The 21,537-nt window shown below is 35.9% G+C and overlaps 1 protein-coding gene across 2 annotated transcripts in view; it reads right to left on the minus strand.

Annotated features, from left to right (window-relative positions):
- ANGPT1 (angiopoietin 1) overlaps positions 1–21,537 on the minus strand; it is a 256,799-nt gene that overhangs the window by 27,678 nt on the left and 207,584 nt on the right. For both annotated transcript variants that reach the window (XM_068525454.1, XM_068525453.1), the window contains exons 6-7: positions 18,126–18,227; positions 9,765–9,931 (exon numbers count right to left, since the gene is read on the minus strand). In XM_068525454.1, the coding sequence (XP_068381555.1) occupies positions 9,765–9,931; positions 18,126–18,227 (269 nt within the window). The remainder of the gene's footprint in view (positions 1–9,764; positions 9,932–18,125; positions 18,228–21,537) is intronic.

Here is a 21,537-nt window from a genome sequence, read left to right on the forward strand (position 1 = left end):
ATTTTTTACTCAAAAAATATAATTAACTAAATCTCATAGTTTCTGACAAGCTCTCAGTTATTTACCTGTGAGTTCTAAAAAAAATCAAAGTTTACTGTCACCAAGTGGCAGCTATCAAAATTGTAGGCAGAGTACCTAGTCCTTGTAACCCACAAACTACTTACTGGTGACAGCAACACAGCATCCTTTTCCAGGATTAATTGGCCTAGGGAATAAGGTATGCTGTGTGTTTATTTTATTTCATTTGCTTGGCATGATGCAAGAAAGAAATTCTTGCCTAACTTTTACAGGTAAAAAATAAATAAATAAACAGAAGAGCCTGCAGTTGAATAGATCAGGGAAATGAATCTCATCCAAGCAACAATCCAAGAAACTAAAGGACATAGCACTTTATTAAAAACCTTACATGGAAACTGTCATATGCTTCCATTCTATACCATAAACCTCTGAGGGCAGGAATTTGACTTGATCTCTGAATTTCTACCATCTATATCCATAATTGCCATATAGTAATCAGTTGTGTTTGTTGAATGCACAAAAGATATCTTTGTTGATGTGTCTTTCATATATTTATTAGAAAGCGCTTCCTTTCCAGACATACGCCAAGCATTGTGGAGAGGTCCGTGCCCTCCTAGAGGTGGCAGTTTAATAAGAAAGAATAGCCCATTACAACCCCGTGTGATAAGGACTTTGATAAAGGTAGGCACAGAGCACAGGGAGAGCACATAGAAGGGGCTCCTTACCCAATCTAAAAAGCAGAGCTCTACAGTCTGAGCTAAGACTTAAAGGATAAAGAAAATCAAGTCAGGAAAGAGGTTAAGCTCTTGAAGGATAAGGGTTGAGTTTGGTGGATTTGTCTCACCCACATGTCTTGCACATTGTTGCTGCTCATATTTATTGAACAGAGTAATAAAAACATTGAGTGAAAAAAAATTGATTGGGATGTGAGAAAAGACTATGCAGATGGGCTGCCCTTAGAGGCTGAGTCCTAAGTCTCTCACATATTACTCGCTGTCTGGCTCTCCTCTTCGCTCTTAGCATCATACTTCATCATTATCCCTTTACACTCTATCTATGCTTAAACAAAACCTTACTACTTGCAGTTTGCCTAACAAGACATGCTGGGTCTCACTTACAAGCTTTCTTATATGCTATTCACTCTTCTATCTCCAACTTCAACTATTTCTTCAGCTAATTCCAATTTGCCATTTTTATGTCAACTTAGGTTACCCCGTGGAGGCCTTCCCAAGCCCCTAAAATTGGTTAGGTCCCCCTATTCATGCCACACTTGTCTTTATCCCCAGACTCACTATGTTCATGACATTGTAATTGCCTGTTTGTCTGTCTACTGTCTATCCCTTCCCCTAGCCCCATCACACACGAGTATAGACATGTGTGAACACACACGTACATGACTGTACTGAAATATCTCTGGATATTTTACCCTAGGATAGCACATAATAGAAAATAACAAATATTTTCTTCATTGAAGATAGAGCCTTCATCTTTTCAGTGGTGGCCAACATTTAGGAGGACCCCCAGCAGTGAGATCACAGGACATCTCCCTAGATTATTTCCTGGAGCAGCATTAGCTGATTCTAGCGATTTCTGCCAATTTATGTTTCTCGGACAGCAGTTGTCTGAGTCCCAGAATTACTCATTCTGGAGCTGGAATCCTGGGAATCCTTAGACCTAGCAGCACCAAGGCATTTGTTTTTGTTGTCTTAGAAAAATTTAAGACTCTAGAGACTGACATTAATCTGCATTAAAGTCAAGAGATTTCCTGACCTTTATAAGGCCTGAAGAAGGTACAGAGTGACTTTGTAAGACCATGCCTTCTTCCTCTTGAATATTTCATCTCAGTCAAGGAGTATAAAATACAAATTTTGTTGAATAAAACAATTCCTTCTCTGTTTTAGGAAGTATAACCACAACAAAAATCGTAGTCTAAATAAAAGTAATACACCTCCCAAGTTGGAGAAATTATTTGAAAATACAAATAAAACTACTTAAAGCCTTAGGTTTGATATCTAGGCTAAAAATTCAAGAGGGTAGAAACTGCTAGGAGATTCCCTATATATTTTTTTTCCTACCTTGATCAGTCCAGAACTGCTGTAAGAAATAAATTTCCTCTTAGTATTTCAACACATCTGCTACTGGTTCCAGCCAGGACAATGCAGCCCAGAGGATCAGAGAAATGAAAAACATTTCACTAAAAGTGAAACAAGTTTTGCAATACCTACAAAAATGCAGGGCTTAAATGTACGTGGGAGGCTCAAGAGAATTCTTTTCAATCCACACTGATTTGTTTTGTCCTTGAAATATACACATGGCATGGGAATACTTTAATGATAGAAAAAAAGGATTTTGGAATTAAAAAGACTTCATCCTTACCTCCTCATTTTACTTCTGAGGACCTGAAACTTGGAAAAGTGAAGTAACTTGTCCAAGGTCATTCAGAAAAGTAACTACAGATCCAAGTCTAGAGTTCATGTCTCTTGATTCCCAATACAATATTTTACCCATTACATAAAACTGCTTCCCAATAAAGACCTTGGCCAAAAATAAACTTTGTGCAAAAAGATGTTTAATGGCCAAATTATTTTCAAGTTTTCTTTTTTTTTTGTAATTTTGTTTAAACATCTTTTCCATCTCTTCATGTGGAATCTCTTCCAGAACAAGGCTTTAGCATAGCCATAGTTCTACCCTGAAAGTATCATTCATCCCTGACAAATAATAAGGAGATAATAAAATGAGAAGAAAATCACCAAACTGTGCGTTATAAATATTATGGTAAGATTATAATTATAATCTAAAATGTGCATTAAATAGTGAAACATTATCATTCAGTCTTCGCGAATACAAATTTTCTATTGGTTCAAAGAAGGGCTATCTTTAAGCTTGTCATTATACTATCTGTGATAGAGGATTTATTAATCGAGTTAATATAAAAAGACAAAGGAATTAACTTTAGGGAACAAACTGTAACCAAGAATGGAAAAACTTAACATGTAAAGTCACTTGATAAAATCACATGCAAAATTTATCTCCAATTGGTAAATCGTTACTTTTTCAGATATGATAATATAATACAATGTACTCTACAAATGTCTGAGGCACTAGCAAGGGGGAGGCCAAAGGGATATTGTAGTAAGTCCCCACAACCACTTCAATCAACATAGATCAGCTTTATGTGTTTTATAACTTATGACATTTTGTAAGAATCTTCTTTGAGACTACATATTCCATTGTAAAAAACCCCACAAAACTTTAAGTGATTAAACTTAACCCAACCAATAATGGGACAAAATGACCTTTTGCGCCTTCGCATGTGATGAAATGGGAAGTACACAGTATTGTTTATTTAGCATTCTTGTCAAAAAGATTTAATTTGAATCTCATTAGGAAGAAATAATCAGATAAATTAATAAAGAGACATTTCTGAGGAAAACTGATCTGCATTAAAAAAAAATACTAATGGCGAGTGTGTGGTAGGTAACTGCTCTAGGTAAAAAGTGACTAAAGAGATCGCAGATGCAATGAGTGAGCCTGAGCTGGGTCCTGAATCCAAATAAGTAAATAGATAAGTACCAATCAGTAAAAGACATTTTTGGGACAGTGGTTGGGGGGTTGGATTTCAATATAGAAACATACTAAATTTTTATTGAATAAATAATAAACTTCCTGGGTGTGATAAAAATTGAATTAAATAATAAAACATATCTTTCATAGTCATATGGCACTTAAGTTTGTCCAATACAAAGTATGTTTGCATATTCTTTCTGATTGGATCCATATAACAAAATGGTGAGAACTACAGGACAGCGGACATTATTCCCACTTAAAGATGAGAAAATTGAGATATAAAAGTATTAGGTGATTTGCCCAAGGTATTGCTAGATTGTGCTACTGTCAAGTTGGTTAATCTGCGAACTGTGCTTCTGACTCTCCTTCTTTGTACAGTTCCAAGTTAGAGTTGGCCCCAAGAGGACTCTGTATGAGATTTGGAAGGTGGAAGTAAAGCAGTGGTCCAACTCAGATTATCATTAGATACGGTGATGTTCAGGGTCAGAGGTGCCCAGCAGTTCTCAGCTTGTGCTCTCTTCCACTCTGCATCCAGCTTGCCTCCCCCCATGCTGGCAATCTGTCCAGACTCAACACCAGATGCCTGATTGCACAACCCTAGGTAACGTAGCTACGGCTTTTCTTAGATCTCCCCGGCTGTGAGATCTAAGCTGGTAGCTGGATTTGGTAGTTGGATGTGCCTGGTTTCTCAAATTTTCCTGCTGGCTCCAGCTTGTCCACTACCACACTGGGGTTCATGTATATGTGTTAGTGACCCTTCCTCTGATTATCCACCTTCATCTTCCAGACCTTCACTTTCCCAGCTCACCTCACATTTGTGTAAGGTGGAATTTGTATAATAAATCCCTTATTTCCATAATACTCATCATGGCTTTGTTTCCGTAACTGAACATTGACTGATACAACCAAATTGGCTTTATGGATAATGAAGCCAGACTTCACTATTTAATAGCTTCCACATCTTCTGATTCCTATTCCAGAGCTCTTTCCAGTAGATCACAGCATCTCCCTAAACCCACAATTAAACATTTATTTCTTTTAAGCATTGGATGTGGTGGCAGTTATGTATTTGTTTTTTAACTCTAAGTATTAGGACCAGCAAAGACCAGCAAAGTTTTTATGAGAAGAAAAAGGTCACTGTAAGCCCTAAACTGATGGAAAATCTTACTGAAGTATTTTTAGGGAGATCAAAATTTAATCATTTATCAAAGAATTGAAGGGGAAAAAAATAAAAAAAGAAATGTATACATAAAAGTAATTTTATCCTAGTGAATAAGTTTTGAGCTGCAAGGCGCTTTATAAATACTTTAATTTATAGGACAGAAAATTAAGAGATGAGATAATGTGTCCGCAGACATTCAGATTATTAAAGACAGAAGTGGGGTTAGAAGAAACATGCTTATCTCTTAGAATATGTGCTTTGAGTGTATTTAATTCCAGAAATTAACTGATGGATTTCCTTTTATTGAGGGATGGCCAAAAGGTGGGCAGTTAGAGATCAAAGCTCAAATTGTGACTTCTACTCATATTAGTACTTGTGACCTTATGCGAAATACCACACCTCAATTTTCTTATGTAAAACAAGGTGTCTGGTGCATAGCATGTATTCAACAAATATTAACTATTAACTATTAGCAATAATTTGGCTGGCTTAGGTATATATCTTGAATTTTGATAAAAGTAGGTTCCATATTCTAGAAACTTAGAAATTAGTGGGAAAGATCATACACACAGTTATTTAATAAATACTTGTTAATGACATAATAGAATGTGGATACTGGATAGTTATTCACAGACTGTTATGCATCTATGGGACCACAAAGCATCCAAATTGACCTGAGAATGAGGGTGATGCATTTCTCTGGGAAATCAGTGTAGGGATATTTATAGGTGAATGATCTTAGGATCGATTCCTGTGGCAGAGTGAAGAAAGCAGTACTGAGCAGAGGGAGAAGCTGCATGGGCTCACGTGCAATCACAGTGAACATCTCAGCTAATCTCGAGTGAAATTCTGGACCTTGGATAGCCCTTCAGAATTGTCCTGAATTAGGGCAAGTGGTCCTTAATAGACTCCTATACTGACCAGTCATTGGATGCAATCTGTCTGTAGGAAGGAGCAGTGACCTTGAATGAGATGACTGTCTTCAGTCATAGGCATACCCAGGCAGGGGACCTTGGCTACAAGCTGTTAGCCAGCCATGTTCCCAGGAAGTGGGAGAAGGAGTGCTTCAGGTCTGAAGGGAGGATATAGAGGAGCACATCGGAGCATATACCATAGTAGGTATCAGGGAAGACTTCCTGAAATAAAGGAAAATCTTAAAGATTTAGAAGATGTATCCAAAGTTGGGTTTATATGTATAGGGTAAGGATACAGCATAAACAAAGGCGTGGGTGGTTAAGGGAAATTGCAAGTAGTTTCTGGATCATAATCACAGTAAGGGGGTATCTGATTGGGTGAGGTTGGGGGAACAATATGACAGTAATAGCTGAATAAGTAGGTAGGACCAGGTCAGGAAGAGTTTTAGGTGGCAGACTTTAAGCTGTAGATATCTGAACACTGTTGAAATATGTGAAGGATGGCAGAGCCCAAGTCAGACTGTGTTTCAGAAAAAACATCTCAATAATAGCGTGGAAGATATATTTGAGAGCATCAAGACTGGAGGCAGGAAGGCTTTATAACCGTCTGGGTGTTAGATGACGAGGATCTGGATAATACTGCCTCTCTAGAGGAAGTACTTAGTAATTTCATGTTGATTGTGTGTTATTGCACATGATGTGTTTATCATAACACTCTCACATTATTGTTTTTTTCTTATTTATATTCTCTTGGGTTCTACAGATTTTATTTTCTATCTGAGAAAATCATTTGGACTTTCCTTGGAGGATAAAAGGAAAATATGTGTATTACATGTACATTTGTAAGCTCATCAATCTATTCACAACATTTACTTTCAATCAATATGTGTCTAGAGCATGAGAAAGATCTATTTAAAAAATTTTTTTGTTTATACATTATGGCCATAACTCTTACAAGAGTTTTCAAAATATAATTTCTATTAAGATAAAATATTTTAAAAAAGAAAACTCAAAAATTTCTGAATTTAATTTGAAAGAGGAAAAATATAGAAAATGTAAAAATAGAAGAAAAAAACCCACCATGAATTCCATAGTTTTGATTTTAGTTGGAATTTAGTTGAATTTGAGAAGGTCAATTGACCAAAGCCTCATCAAAGTTTCTTCATCTTTAAAATGTGTCTAATAATACTTAGCTCAAAATTCATTGTTAGGATTAAATGATTATAATATTAAAAATCATTTCACAGATTATAAAATACTATACAAGTGTTAGCATTAATTCCTTTAATAATTTATCACAACGAGGCATCCTAATTCAGAGGGAAGAGAAATGAGAACAAGCACAGAAAAGCAAAGCTAGATATCTGGAGTCCTGACTTGAGGCCACCTGTGGTGCTACTGGGCCTGGAGAATTAGTGCTGGGTATGAGTGAAGATAGAGGTGGAGAGGGAAGTCACAAGGGTGTAGCTTCCCTTTTCAAGCTTCTGTTTGATTTTCTTTGAAAGAGTGAATAATGCCAGTTTATAGTGTGCTTATTTTAATTAAGCTTTCACCAGAACAGGCATTATGTTTTAATGAGTTTTAATTTCTCATTTGATGCCAATGTGAATCTTAATATTTAACTGCATGAGAAGGTGATGATTACAGATCTATTTTCTGCTGGGTCTTGGCAGGAAAGAGGGCCAGAGCCACCAGCTTTATTACAGTAGCATTACAGAGTGGAAACCACACCTAACTAGGAAGGAGCCAAACATCCCATATTTAAGTCTTTTTCCCTCCTTGGACAAAAATATTACATATTGCTGAACCTCAGCCTTCTTTTCTTCAAAACCAGAGGTTTGGAATTAAATGATTAAGTTCCTTCTGGATCTATAATTCTGATTCTCAAGGTTCACAATTCTCTCAAGAGAGAAAAATGGAGATCTCAGAGTGTACACCTCACTTTAGCTTTTTGATCGCAGATCTGCATTATTTGGGTGAAGGTCAGAATTACAAAGATGCTCAAGGACCAGGAAATGCTCAGCGAGGGCAGTGGGCATCTTAAGAGGAGATAAGTGTGCCTTCCTCATGCAGATGCCAGAATGACATTCATACCATGTACCCTGAAGCCTACTTCAGATGCCTCCGACCCTCGTAAACCTACCCACTCTTTGCACCCTTAATACCACCCCAGCCTCATAAGCGCACACACACACACACACACACACACACACAAGAACTGAGAGACATTTTGGAAAAGAACCAAAGCAAATTCTTCAGGAGCCTAGAAAAAAGACTAGACTAATTATTTGCTAGTCCTATTGTCAGGCTGTCTGACATTAGCCAAGTTTCATATAGTTTCAAGTTTCAGCTCAAAACATTTACATAAGAGTACCCCTGATGTTTTACAGTGGTTTTTCTTGTTATAAAACTCTCAAAACATTGACCTCCTTGGAAACATTTCTTCTTACAGTCCATTGCATTTTATAAATGTCTCTTCTTTGGTTTCTTGAGTTGCCATATGCACACCCTCTCTCCCCACCATGAGATTATCAACTCTTTAGATCTATTTCTCATCTTCTGTTGTGGTGACATCATCACTGTTTGTTAAGAAAATGATTATTATGTCTCCAAGGATCCAATCCCACACATAATCCATTAAAATAAAATGAGATGTGTTCATAAAAGAATTGTAGATTTAAACTCCTAAAGGATGGCATGTTTCAAAAAGACAAATAGCAGCAGAAACAGTTGAACTATGAGGAGATGGCCACACAGGTTGGAAAAAAAGCATAAGGCCTTGGTCGCTGTCATTGCATTTGTTTGAAGCAGTGTGCCAACCCTTTAATGCACACAATCGTGTTTCCAAGACCACTGTAGAGTAACCACGATATCGAGAGTTTAAAATCATTGCAACCCTAATTTACTGTTTATCTAATTTACAAAACTGAGTCACACACCATTATTAAGGACCTGCTATGTGCCAAGTATTGCATTTATGGGTACTGATATAAAAGTAACTGAAATATACTTCCTGTTCTCAAGGAAGGCCAACCAGTTATTTAGTGACCTAGTTTGTAACAAAGCTAAACTGTGAGGTCTGGGAGACTAGTGACCTCATCACTGACTGCAAGTTTGCCAGTGCCTAGTAGAGTTCCGGGAACATAGAAGTAATACAATAAGTGTTTGTGAAATGAATTTACCACCCTGAATTACTTGATTAACCATTTTTTTCTAGCGTACAAGCTGCTCATTGAAAAAAAAATCAGAGATGTTAACAATTAAGTATATAGTCTATTTTTAATCCGCAATGATGTGTTGTGTATGTTGATGCCATTACTTGGATTTATTTTTGTCCCTCACATTACTGACCAAAAATTCTAAATTATGCCTCACCTTATTTTTTAGTAAATCATTCAAACATAAAATTTTACTCCTCTTTTGTCACCTTCAAGATAATGTAAAAAATAATTTAAGAAAAGTAAATAAGGGAAGTACAAGTAAAAAAAATCTTTTGATAGAAGAAAGTATTTATTTCAAGCCCCTGAGTTTGAGTCAATTCTCTGTCATGAGTTTTATATGTATAAATTCACTGCACCTCCATAACAATAACAGCAACAATAAAAATAACAACAATAATATCATGTTTGAATTAATTCCCTATCCTCTAGAATTTGAGTCAACATCAAAATAATCAGTCTGGGAATAAATACACTACCATGTGTAAAATAGCTAGCACAGCGAGCTCACCTCAGTGCTCTGTGATGACCTAGATGGGTGGGATGGGGGGTGGGTGGGAGGGAGGTCCAAGGGGGAAGGGATATAGGTACACATATAGCTGATTCCCCTCACTGTACAGCAGAAACTAATACAACATTGTAAAGCAATTTTACTCCAATTAAAAAAAAAATTCTAAAAAAAAATAATCAGTCTGTGAAAACTGAAATTTAAAGCTTTGAAGAAGTTTTTACAGGGTTTTTTGCATCCCTTTGTCATAGGCCTAGACAGCCTGATTTTCAATTTGAAGGATAACTTTGATCATTTCTTTTTTTCACACTTTTCCATTAAAACTCTTAAATGACTAGGCCTGAGGCAGTTGAACACCACACCCAAGAAGGACCTACCTGTAATTCTGCTTTTCATTTCCTATGTGGAATCTGTCGTATTGTGAATAGGCTCGGTTTCCTTCCCAGTCCATTAACTCGATTCTTAGTGTGTACTGCCTCTGACTGGTTATGGCAAAAATAAACTCATTCCCCAGCCAATATTCACCAGAGGGATTTCCAAAACCCTGTGAAAGAAGACAGGGATGCGGTTGTTAATTCAGAGAGAAGCTCTTTCCATGTTTAGTATTAAGCTATGTTCTAAACAATAAAAAACATTCTTAAAAAGTAAAGATGGTTCTTTCATATTTTTATACACTTTCTTCGATTACTCACTCAGTATTTTTCTGCTATGTTTCCCTCCATCGAGGCTCATGTCTAATTCTTATTACAGTAAATTCTGATATACAAATCTGTGTAGATGAGATGTTTTTGAATTAAATGAATCTGGTTAATAGGTTTAACCAGTAAATGCTTCTCAATCACAGCTTGCTTTTGAAAACGTTTCTAAAATACTAGTTAATGGAATATTTTCAGCATAGTGTAAATATTTTTCAATGAATATCATCAGCATAGTATCAGACAAGTTATTTAACAATATTACTATTATTTTTGTTATTATTATTCACAAGTCAAATTATGGTTAGATAATAACAGATTACTAGACCCTTAACTTCTCTAGCTTTAACAGTTTCATTTTTAAGTAATAATAAGCAAATCTGTAAATCCAGAACTGTAATCATTTAAATACTTTGCCTCCATAGATTAGGACTTTGAGGCCGAAGGCTGACACTTAAGAGCTAGTAAGCGAACCCGGCTGGCTGCCCTGCCCCAGAATCTCAATATGGTTCCACTGTTCTCTTTAGGGCCATCCCAGTCACTGTTACTGTGTTCAAAACAGTTTTCTTTGTGGAGTAAAAGAAAGTACACAAAAGAAAGCTAACTCTTAATGTTGGCTATGTTAGTGATAGGAAAATTTAAAACCCTAGGAAACTACTGGCATCCTAGACTTTGGGTATTCACAATTGCCTCAGAAAGTGTTCCTTGGTAAAACTTGAAGTTCAGTGTAATTCTTGATATATCGGTTTGTTTTACTGACCAGACTATGAACTCCTTGACGACAGAAGCTGTGTTGTATTTGTGAATCCTCAAAGACTAGTAGAATGCTGGCATACACTGGGCACTCCATATGTTTTATTGAAGTTCAAAGAAAATGGAAGAAAGGGAGGAAGGAAGAAAACAAAGGCTATGGCACCCTGCAATTGCATTCAGAGAAGTAACCTTAAAACATAATTCTTGTTGTAGGTAATTTGGTTGTGTCTCAGGGGTGTTTCTTAAAGTGCCCAACTGAATCATAATCACTGGAGCACTAGTTGAAAAAAAATATTCCTGGCTCCAATCTGAATCAAACTATCTGAGAGCCAGTCCATAAATCTGAATCTGAACAAACTCCCCGTTTGTCTTGTGCACATTCATGCTTGGAAGACTTGGAGGTGTCCAGTAATCATATAATATACTTTGATGTTGCAGAAAGAAACATATTCTGGCTCACTGAGGTATTCATTAATAAAAGTTTTATTTTATCTGTATTAAGAAGAAGTATGAGGGAAGTACTAAAATAATCACAGCAATCCTTATTTTCTCAACACAGAAGATAGAATTTGGAAAATATTTGTTTCTTTTCATATTTAATGTATATCAACTTTACAGAATTACAACTACTATAGAAGTGTTCTTAACTGATTTCTCCTTTAACCAACTTAACATATGAATCACTATTCTCCATTCCTTATTTAAAATATATTGATGTCCAGAGTACACTGAAAGTATTAAATACATTTGTGCACTACTGTCTGCCAATTGAGTGACTTACCAAAGGCCAACTGCATTTGGTCTCAAACTCATTTATTCCAGTTCTGTTATTGTAATGATAAGATTTATAATGTTGTGTAAATAAGTTAAATATTAGTGGGGAAAGAGGAGTTTTTGTTCTGTTTTTTTATAAAAACTAATTTAAATATTTAGATTTGCTCAATGAAAGCAAATCACTAAAAAACGCTTTTGAGCTATATGTTGTTGCAACAACTCTAAAAGACTGAGGAAAATAATAAAACTTTAGAGGATTTTTAATGTACATTACTTTGTCTATGCCTTACTTGCTCTAGTTTAAAAAAAACAGAAGCTAGAAATTTGATGCATTTGATTATGGGAAAGTTTTATGAAAGAGCCACTGACTCAGAATTCCAAGCTTTGAGCCTACATTATAAACACATGGGTAAATGAATGTGTATTTTTTATATTTCAGTGAAATGTATTAGCATATAGAGGTACACTTTTAAGGTTATTCCCCAATTTAGCTTAGTTTTTGATTAACTGAACACCCTTTGTCCAAATTGCAGTGGGTATATGCATCCCCAAAGACCATCTACCTGTAGCTCAGAACACAGGTGGATGATGAAGTCCATACTCCAGTGCCTCCTTTCTTCTCTGTTCCTAAGATGCTCAAGTCACACTTTGCAAGAGTTCCACAGTGGCAGGAAATCTTAGAGCAATTTAAGATGTGCTAAGAATTTTACACATTTTTAGGGCAGCTGGTGCTTCATACCAGGGAGAAGAGTAAAGCTTACCTTCTCCAATGAATAAGCAAAGCATAAAGTTACAGGGGACTGAAAGTCAAAGAATTAGCACATTCTCAATTGCAGCAGCCACTGGGAAGAAAAAGAAGACTGCTTGGATTCTCTTTGCATTTCTTCTCAGCTCAGACATGTCAAAACTCTCTCTATAGCCACTTGATTCCCTCTTTTGTGTAGCCAGTTAGAAGAGACTCAGTAATTGTACTAACTGTGAATAAGGAGGGTGGGAATGATGAAGTGTTAAGTTTTAGATCAAATATTTCCATGCTGTTGAAAGTGTTGCAAGGATAAAAGCTCTCCAGCTTAGTGAAAAGTACAGTGATCTCCAGAGAGCCTCAGAAAAGGAGGAGCATTTGTATCATTCCTCCAAGAGCCTCCATTCCCCTCTTGGCATGCAGGCTTGTACCCCCCTCTAAGCGGAGATTAACAACCCTTCCTAAACAGTTTGCTTTTTCTGACTGAAAATAGAGGAAGAAGTAACTGAAAGCAATGAAATTTGCTTTCATAAACCAAAATTTTATTTCATGCACCTTCCCAAAAAACTTTCTAAATATGCTGTATTGGCTGCAAGGAATCAACATGAGTGTTAGAGAGATAGTGTAGGGAAGAAACCTTCTAATAGCTGAGTGCAGTGATGCAGAAACAAGCATTTCATCATAAAGATGAAAAATTCAAGAAAGAAGGGGAAATGGGTTCCTACATTAGTAAACTGTCTGCTGGCTAGTTTATCAGGCCGGCCATGAATCTGACACCTAGGAATAAAGACTTGGCTTTGATTAAACAACTTCTACTCTCTCTCCCTGTTCCAATTTGAAGGCTTGCTCTGCCACACATTTGCTGTTACTTTTAAGCCCCAGCTTCCTTATATGCAAAACAAGGATTTAAAATGTCATTTCCATATAGAGTGTTGCGAGAAAAAAGTGAGATAATATACCTAAAGCATCTATCTCAGTGCTGATGCATGAGAAGCACTTAACAAAAATCTAGTTGTTTTTATTATAATTAGAGGATATATCACAATATATAGTAATTTTCTGTTTACTCGCCTGTCTCCCAAGAGACTATAAGCTGTATGATGTTAAGCGGTTCTTTTCTACTCTGTACGAGAAAGGGAACAAAAATAATCCAGGTCTTGTCTTAGCCTGAGAATTAATAAGGGGATATGAACCAATTCTTTAAATGGCTTTCAGATGCTAGAAACTAATGTATTCTTATGACAAGTTGAATATTGGTTTATACAAATGAGTACTGTCATTTTAATCCGAGAAGTTAATTATTAAACAAGAAATTTAAACCAACTGGTTGCAACTGGGGTTAAACTATGACACAAACCATAGTTTGTGTCTACAGATTATCTTCTTACTCTTGTTTCTGCTTTCTTAATGCTAAAGAGAAGCTGTCTTCTTCAACTCTACTGTGGTCCTATTTTTTTTTAATCCCTTTCTCACTACATTTCAAAAGTTTTAGGATCTACAAAAGAGGTAATTTTTGAGATCTTAAGCCCATGCTAATAAACTGATAGTTTTGGCACTTACTTTCAATTGGCAGTGTATATCAGAAAGAGCCGAGCTTTTTCAAAATATAGATGACTTGGTTCCTGTATGGTGGTTCTGACTCAGTTATGTCTGGGGTGGTCTTAGAGATCTGTACTTTTAAAAGGTTCCCCAGGTGAGTCTGCTGTGTACTAAAGGTGGGGAACCATAGGATTATGATGTAGAATAACTATTCCGAGTGCAAATGAGAAAAAATAAATTAACCAGATCAAATTACCTAAGTGGTACAAGGGAAGAGATAGGCATAAAACTTCATCTTCATATTGAAGATATTAGGAGTTAAGTGTTGATTATGTACTATGGGGCTGTCCTTGAAAAAATTCATATTTATGCCTGAAATACAGAGATGACCAATGCACAAACAAGCAAAAAAAGGTTTACACGTTATTGTACACATAACAGCTTACCACAGGTTTATATTTTACTCCAAATAGATAGCTTGCAACATTCATAAGAATAAAAGTAAAATCTTATACAAAATTCAGTGCTGACACTGAAAAAGCAGCAAGTCCTTATTGAATAAATAAACAATAGTAATAAAAATAGAATTTCTTCCTTTTTATAAATAAAATCCAAGGATGCTATGCCATATCCTTTCATGAACACTGTTTAGTTACGTCAATCATAATCATATGAAAGATTTTGATATCATAATTCAGATAGATTGTTAATCAATTTTAATCCTCCTTTAGCTCTTTAGTAAAAGGCAAAAGACCCTGGAATTTAGCTTAAACTAATACTGACTTAAAATTGGCCTTAAAAACCACATTTTGCTTAAAAAAAAAAAAAAAAAAAAAAAGCACACAGGGTAAAGACCAATATTCATTAGTTTTTGCCAAAATCTGCAGAAATGTTCAGTTTTGGTTTGTATTTTTCCAAGTTAATAAAATAATTGTCTCTGATACTTTATTTGTTTTGTCTGATAATGCTCATAGAAAGTGTTGACTTTTTATAGCTGAAACAATTGAAAACAGACACAGTCCATGTATCCTATGGATTTCATCTCTTTTCATAAAATGATTAAAGAAAACAGATAAGAAGTCAGGGTTACTGAGCTGTGGCTTTCCAAAGGTGCTTAATATACAATTCAATTGTGCATCTCCTCTAACTGCTGAGACAGCCCAAGAAAGATCAGAGGATGATTTATTTCAGCATTTTAAATTTCTTATATATTTTTCTCCTTTTAATGTGAAGATGTTAAAATGCAGTTGAAAATGTGCTCTTAATTTCTTTCCAGAAACAAAGAACTCCCAGAAGGTATTGTGCTCAGCCTGAAATACTTGTGTAGGGAGCTCTGTTTATATGGGTAATTGTTTTCAATACAAAGACAGGTTGTCTCCAGGGCATTAGTCACTACCTTCTATAAAGTTAGGCCACTGGGGTACTATTTGGAACTCCTAGCTTGATTGGGCTTTATATGCAAAAGTACTGCTGCTAAGTGTTATTGCTGGAGGCCACTAAATGGTATCCTCATGGCTTGAAGGAGTTAATATAGTTCCTTAAGTGCCTCATTAAAAAAGCCCACTCCAGACTTCCCTCTCGGCAAACATCTTTACAAATCCATAAACCAGGTTTTGCTTAATCTCCTCATAAGGAAGTTTAAGTGAAAACAAAGCTTAGGTGAAAGATTTTGTAGGCTTAAAGCCAATGTTAAGAATCAAATAAATTGCAAATCTTCCATGTTGAGAGAGGTTTAAAAATTATAATTATATATTTGTAATTTCATGCGTTGGTAATGTTAACATATTGTTCTGGAGACCTTATGAAGCAAGAGGCAGCCCATAGATGTCAACCAGAATGAAGGGAAGGAGGGGAGGAAAGGCAGAAAAGAAGGAGGGATGAAACTTTATTTCTACACTCAGTGCCTGAGAAAGAAGTTAAGCATCTTACTGCATTTAATAGATCAGTGAAGATTGAGGAGGAAGTGGTACACGCCAAGAAGTTCTTTTTCCCAAAGGATGTGTGCATCCTTGCCCCTAGCAGCAAGTTCTGATTCAGGGAGCAGAAGTGGGTGTGACTGATAAGCATTGGCATAAGGGGTCTATATCCATTCTTTGTGGAGTCGTTATTTTGTCTTTAGGTGAAAGAAAAGCTCTGGAGGAAACAAGCGAAACACTTTATACCATGTGTTTTGGTGAAAATTAACCAAGTTATAACATATAATAAATTCTTTTAATTAAAACAAAAAGACGTCATCAGACTCATTTTGCCAAAATGGTTCAGAAGTTTGGAGTTTATCTCATTTCTGAGCATGTAGAATTGACACTCGGATGATAAATTGTTCTAGTTTGAATAAAACATGATAGCCTTTCTACTTTAAAAAAGGGAAATAAATAAATAAATAAATAAATAAGGGAGAGGAGTAAACTTCACAAAAGCTGTGAATAAACAATAATTCAGTCCCATTCCAATAATTTAAAAAATTGCTTAAAATATATACATTTGGTAAATGCTTATGAGACATGAATCAATGCCATCCTTCATACGTCAGTCTCTCTTACTTAACGTGCCTAGTTTGCCAAGGCAGCAGATGCTTACAGCTAGTAAGTCACCATTTTGGAAAGTCACTGTGATGACAACTTTATATCAAATTTTCTTTTACCATTAGTATTAATAATAATGTATTTCAGACTTGCCAGAATCTATATTTATAGTCTAATTCTCAGATAACTTCTTCATGTCTCATTTTAGTAGTGAAAATAATCATGATTTAAGGTGATTTGCAAAATAATATTTTTGCCAGAGTTAAGAAAAAAATTTGCAGTCTTTGATGTTTTAATCTTGGATCATGATAATACTTACTATTTACTGACAATTCAATGTGCCAAGAGCTTTACTTATAGCTAATTCTCACAATATCCCTGCAAGGCAGGTGAGGTACTATTATTAATGTACTCTTTTAACAAGTGAGAAAGTTAAGGTATGGGTTAAGTGATTTGCCAAAAATCACTCCATTTGTAAGTGGCACGGTAAAGACTAGAACTGTGCATGTGCAAGGCAGGAAGCCATGTCTCCAGGGCGACCCCAGAACCAAGAATCTTCAGTCTACAGAACTCAAAGAATAGAAATGTTGCTCCTGGAGCTCTTTACAAAGCAAGAAATCTTTTAATATGAAAACTCTGGGTTCCAGCAGCTTACATAGACTGATTCAAGCCTAGCCAATCAGCTTGTACGTTTGAAATTCCCCTGATCCTTTAAATTTCACCCTGATCCCTGGATTGTGGAGACAGATTTGAAGAGCCTTGCCTCTTGTCTCCTTACTGGTCGACCTCGAAATAAAAGCTCTTTCTTTTCTCAAAAGCCTGTGCCATAGTATTGGCTTCTACAAACCTTAGGCAACGAGCCCTTGCTCAGTAACATCACCTTTATCCTATGTTCTCACAGGTAATTTTGTATAATAGGTCTGATATAAAAATTAGGTAAGAATTTATGTATGAGGCTTACACATATTAAACATTGAAAGGGTTAGATATGATGATGGTGATGATGGTGGTGGTGATGATGTCTGCTGTTATTTTGGAGACCTCAGTGAATCATGCCTCACAGTTCACACCCTTGTGTACTTGTCTCACTTTGAATCTGGACTGGCCCTGTCATCAACTTTAACTAAAAGAATGTAGTGGAAGTGAAACCATGCCATTTCTGGGTCTAATAAATCTTAAAAAGGACTGGAAGGTTCTATTTTTGTGCTTGAGGGATGCCAACTGCCACTTAATAAGTCTGATGACCCTGGATCACTGTACTGGGAGAAGCCCAACTTAGCCACATCGAGGAGTTCTCAGTCCATAGCCAGCAACAACTTGCCAGCCATGTGAGTGAAGCCATTGGTAGTACCTCCCAGTCCTGCACCACAGCCCACAGCCCTGCACACTTCCCTTGTCCTGGCTCATGTACCCAGCCTGGGTCTAAATTCTAGCTTCCTCCACCCTCATTCAACCAGGAACAAATTCAGACAATACGTAACAGTTCACTAAATAATTTCAGTAATATATTTTTCCTTCTGATGCACACATGGAAATCATTTACTGAAAAAGATTTATGAGTGTTTTGTGTTTAATGAGAATAATGTCACAAATGTATCATTTTATTTTTAAAATAACTGAAAGACATCTAAAAATACAAAGGTTTATCACATAGTGTAGTGAAGAAAATCTCATGATAAAACATCAAAAACTATGTAAATTCTTCCATCTTACCATTTTATATTCTTTCCAACCTCTTTGGAAATCTAGACTTCCATCTTCACGATGCTGTATTACAGTCCAACCTCCCCCATTGAGATCCATATTGCAAAATACCTGACAAAGGGAAAATAAAGTCAAGTGAAAATTATGTCTATTTTAAACAAACAGGTATCAGATATGTTTCAAGACAGAAATAGGATGGATAGGTCTATAGACAAAAATAATAAAAATTGCCATACTGAAAATATTAATTTAGACATTTTATTGGCTATTTCTTCCTATATTCGAGTTGTTTCTGATTAAATCCCATCAAATGTGCATAAATTACTTGTAAAGGTTTAAATCAGTCAGCTGAAAATTGTCTCAGTCACAGACTATAAAAATTATTTTTAAAAAGTTTGTCTTAAATGGTAATAGGCACTATGCATATTCAATTTTTTAAAATGCTACTAAAAGTTTCCAAAGTTACAGACCATTTTATTGCTAAAACATAAGATTTGGAATTTTCTAACTTTAATTTATTAAATCACAATATACTAATAATAAAGGTTTTGGAAAAATAATATTTAAAAAATCATTTATATTTAGCTATTACACATTTCATTGTATATTAACTCCTACATGCTCATATGCTACAATAATTACTCTTGATGGTTCAGTATTACATTAGAGGCAAAATTTGGTTCCCAGCATATGGAGAACACATTATTTGCCTGAATTTTTGTCATGAACCATAAGAAGAGAATATGACATACTGTATTCCTTCTGACTGTGAGAAGCATTTCTTTCCCATGTGGAAAAGTTATCTAAATCTTTCAAAGACTTATGCTTATTTCAATTATTCTAAATACAATATTATTTATTTAGAAATTGATTCATTTCTCCCCGAGTCCACCCAAGGAGAGAAACATATCTGTAATGGCATTATCTTTGGAGAGCAATCACTGTAATTGATGTAGCATAAATGTGGCAGCTTGATTATTCAAGGGCTCAGCTTTGGGGAACATCATTCCCCCGGCAACTGAATACTAAAGCAATTTGGAGGCTGGCTAAAGGTGTAGATATGAGGCAACAGCAGCAGGCAGGCTGTGTGGGCAAAGAGCTTGATTAAAGGAAAAACCTCAAGTGTTTTCCCTGAAGCATTAAATTCGGAGCACAAATGGCTAAAGGGTATGAAAACAATGGCAAGAAATGTTATTCAAAGGACAAACTGTCCATGTACTTCCTGGCAGTAAAAGGAACTAAGAGGTACATACTTAACTGTGAGCATATAAAAATAGGCAAAATGCTCTCCTGAGGGCTCTCCCTCTAATTTGAACATCCACCCATCAGTATGTATTCATTATCACTAGGAACTGACTCACCTCCAAGATCGCAGATTTGAAATTCCTCTCCCTGTCCTGAAGTTCTCCCTCTACTAATCCCTTAGCCTCTATGCACCTGCTCTTTGTCCTCAACATAACCCCCATCTAGTCTTTTGTCTTCCTTAATTCTAATCCTAATTCAATTTTTGTCACCCAACAAGCATTTTTGGGCATTGATTCTGTGTTACAACTGGCGAAATACGGGTCATCTCCTCAAAACACCTAAAAGTTAAAACATTGAGTGCCCCTGTAGAGTTAAGGAGATGTGGGAATCCACAATTTTCAACTCTAGTGACCTGAGAATAATAGAGTCAGTAATCTAAGTGAGAAATTTAAGGAAGAGAGCTACCATGTGAGAAAAGAAAATGATCATGGTTTTGAAAACCTAGAGTTTCAGGTAGCATAGTCATCCAAAAGGGGGAGTTTATTGATCAGTTAGAGATGATCTAACTGTAGGTAGATCAAGGGTAAGAATAAGGATAAGAGCATGAGGGACTAAGAAAGAAATAGTCATAACAATACTATGCCTTTTAAGTGCTAGATAATTTAAACACTCTACACGCATTTTCTCATTTATCTCACAACAACCCTGTGATGTAGGTATGATTATTATCTCCATTTTGCAGATGAAAAACCTAAGGCTTTGAGTATTTCAGCAACTTACCAATGGTTATTATTAATATAAGATACTGGATCTAGGATTTGAACCCCCTGTTTCTAATTCAAAATTATATTAGGGGTAATCTTCTTGAAAGCAGTAGTTGATAGCACAAAGATGGAATTTACAGAAGTAAAAAAAAAAAAAAAAGTGGAAACAGATGTGGGGGGAGGGTCGGGTCCAAGAATGGGGTTTGGTGAACAACTGATGGAGATAAAAGACACCAATAACCTTTAGGCAGGCAGGAACTTCATTTTATTTGCTACTGTCCCTGGTGCCTAGAGCAGTATGGACAGTAGCCTAGCAGGTACTAAATGAATATTTGTTGAAAAACTAGAGATGCAATAAGGAAAGACATAAAATAGGAAAACTTGATTAATGGAATGCAGTGAAAGCTGGGGATGGATTTTGAGTTGGGGGAATAATCTACTTAATCAAATATTCCAGACAAGTCAAGATAAATAAAGATTAAGAAAATACACACTTAAATTTAAAATGAAGGAGCCATTAGTGACCTTGAAGAGAGAGACTGCAGGATTCCTATAAGAATAAAATCCAGATGGCACAGTTTACAGAGGGCATAGTTGATGATTCAACACAAGTGGCCAAAGTGGAACTTTACTGGTAAAACAGATAAGAGTGAGTGAAAATGTCAAGGAAATATTTTGTTAGAGGAAACTAATTTCACTTTTTTTTAAATTATATTTTACCCTGCCTTGAGTGGTTAACCTAGAATTTTTTTTCCAGATTTTGATTTCCTAATGGACACTGATTGCCTGAAAGTTTGCCAAACTGTGTTTGCAAACCTATGAAGTCCACTTAACACTCTCGGGGAAAGGAATAACCACATCTATAAATATAGAGTGTGTAGAGAAAACTGTTCTTTACAGTTTTTTTATTACTATTATCTATGTTATTAAAATTCTATGCACTTAAAAAGTTTTAAAATCACTCACTAATTTTAGAAAAAGACAACTTTCTTTTTAAACAAAGGTATCTAGTGACTTGAAAATGTTAAGATGTGTTGGGAGTACTTCTTAGGTAAAGACCCAGAGAAAGTTGCCCAGAGGAGAGAGGAGTTACCCAGGCAGATTACTGCCTTGGAAGCTAAAGTGCAGAGAACTTAAGAGGTTAGACTTACGCTCTACAATTCTTGTTAGGACTCAGTAATAACAGCAAGGATAACAGCTGCCATTTGTGGAATGTGGACACAATAGAACTGAATGACACATTGGTTAGGGGCATGGACTCAGGTGCAACATTGCCTGTGTTCAAGTCCCACCTCTGCTCTCTCAAGCTATGTCATGGATCTTTTGCAAGGATTAAATGAGTCAATGCATATGGAGTTTTTAGAACAGTGTTTGGCATATACTAAGCTTTGTCATTAATCTCTTAGATTATC

This window comes from Eschrichtius robustus, chromosome 17 (assembly GCF_028021215.1).
Source record: "Eschrichtius robustus isolate mEscRob2 chromosome 17, mEscRob2.pri, whole genome shotgun sequence".
NCBI lineage: Eukaryota > Metazoa > Chordata > Mammalia > Artiodactyla > Eschrichtiidae > Eschrichtius > Eschrichtius robustus.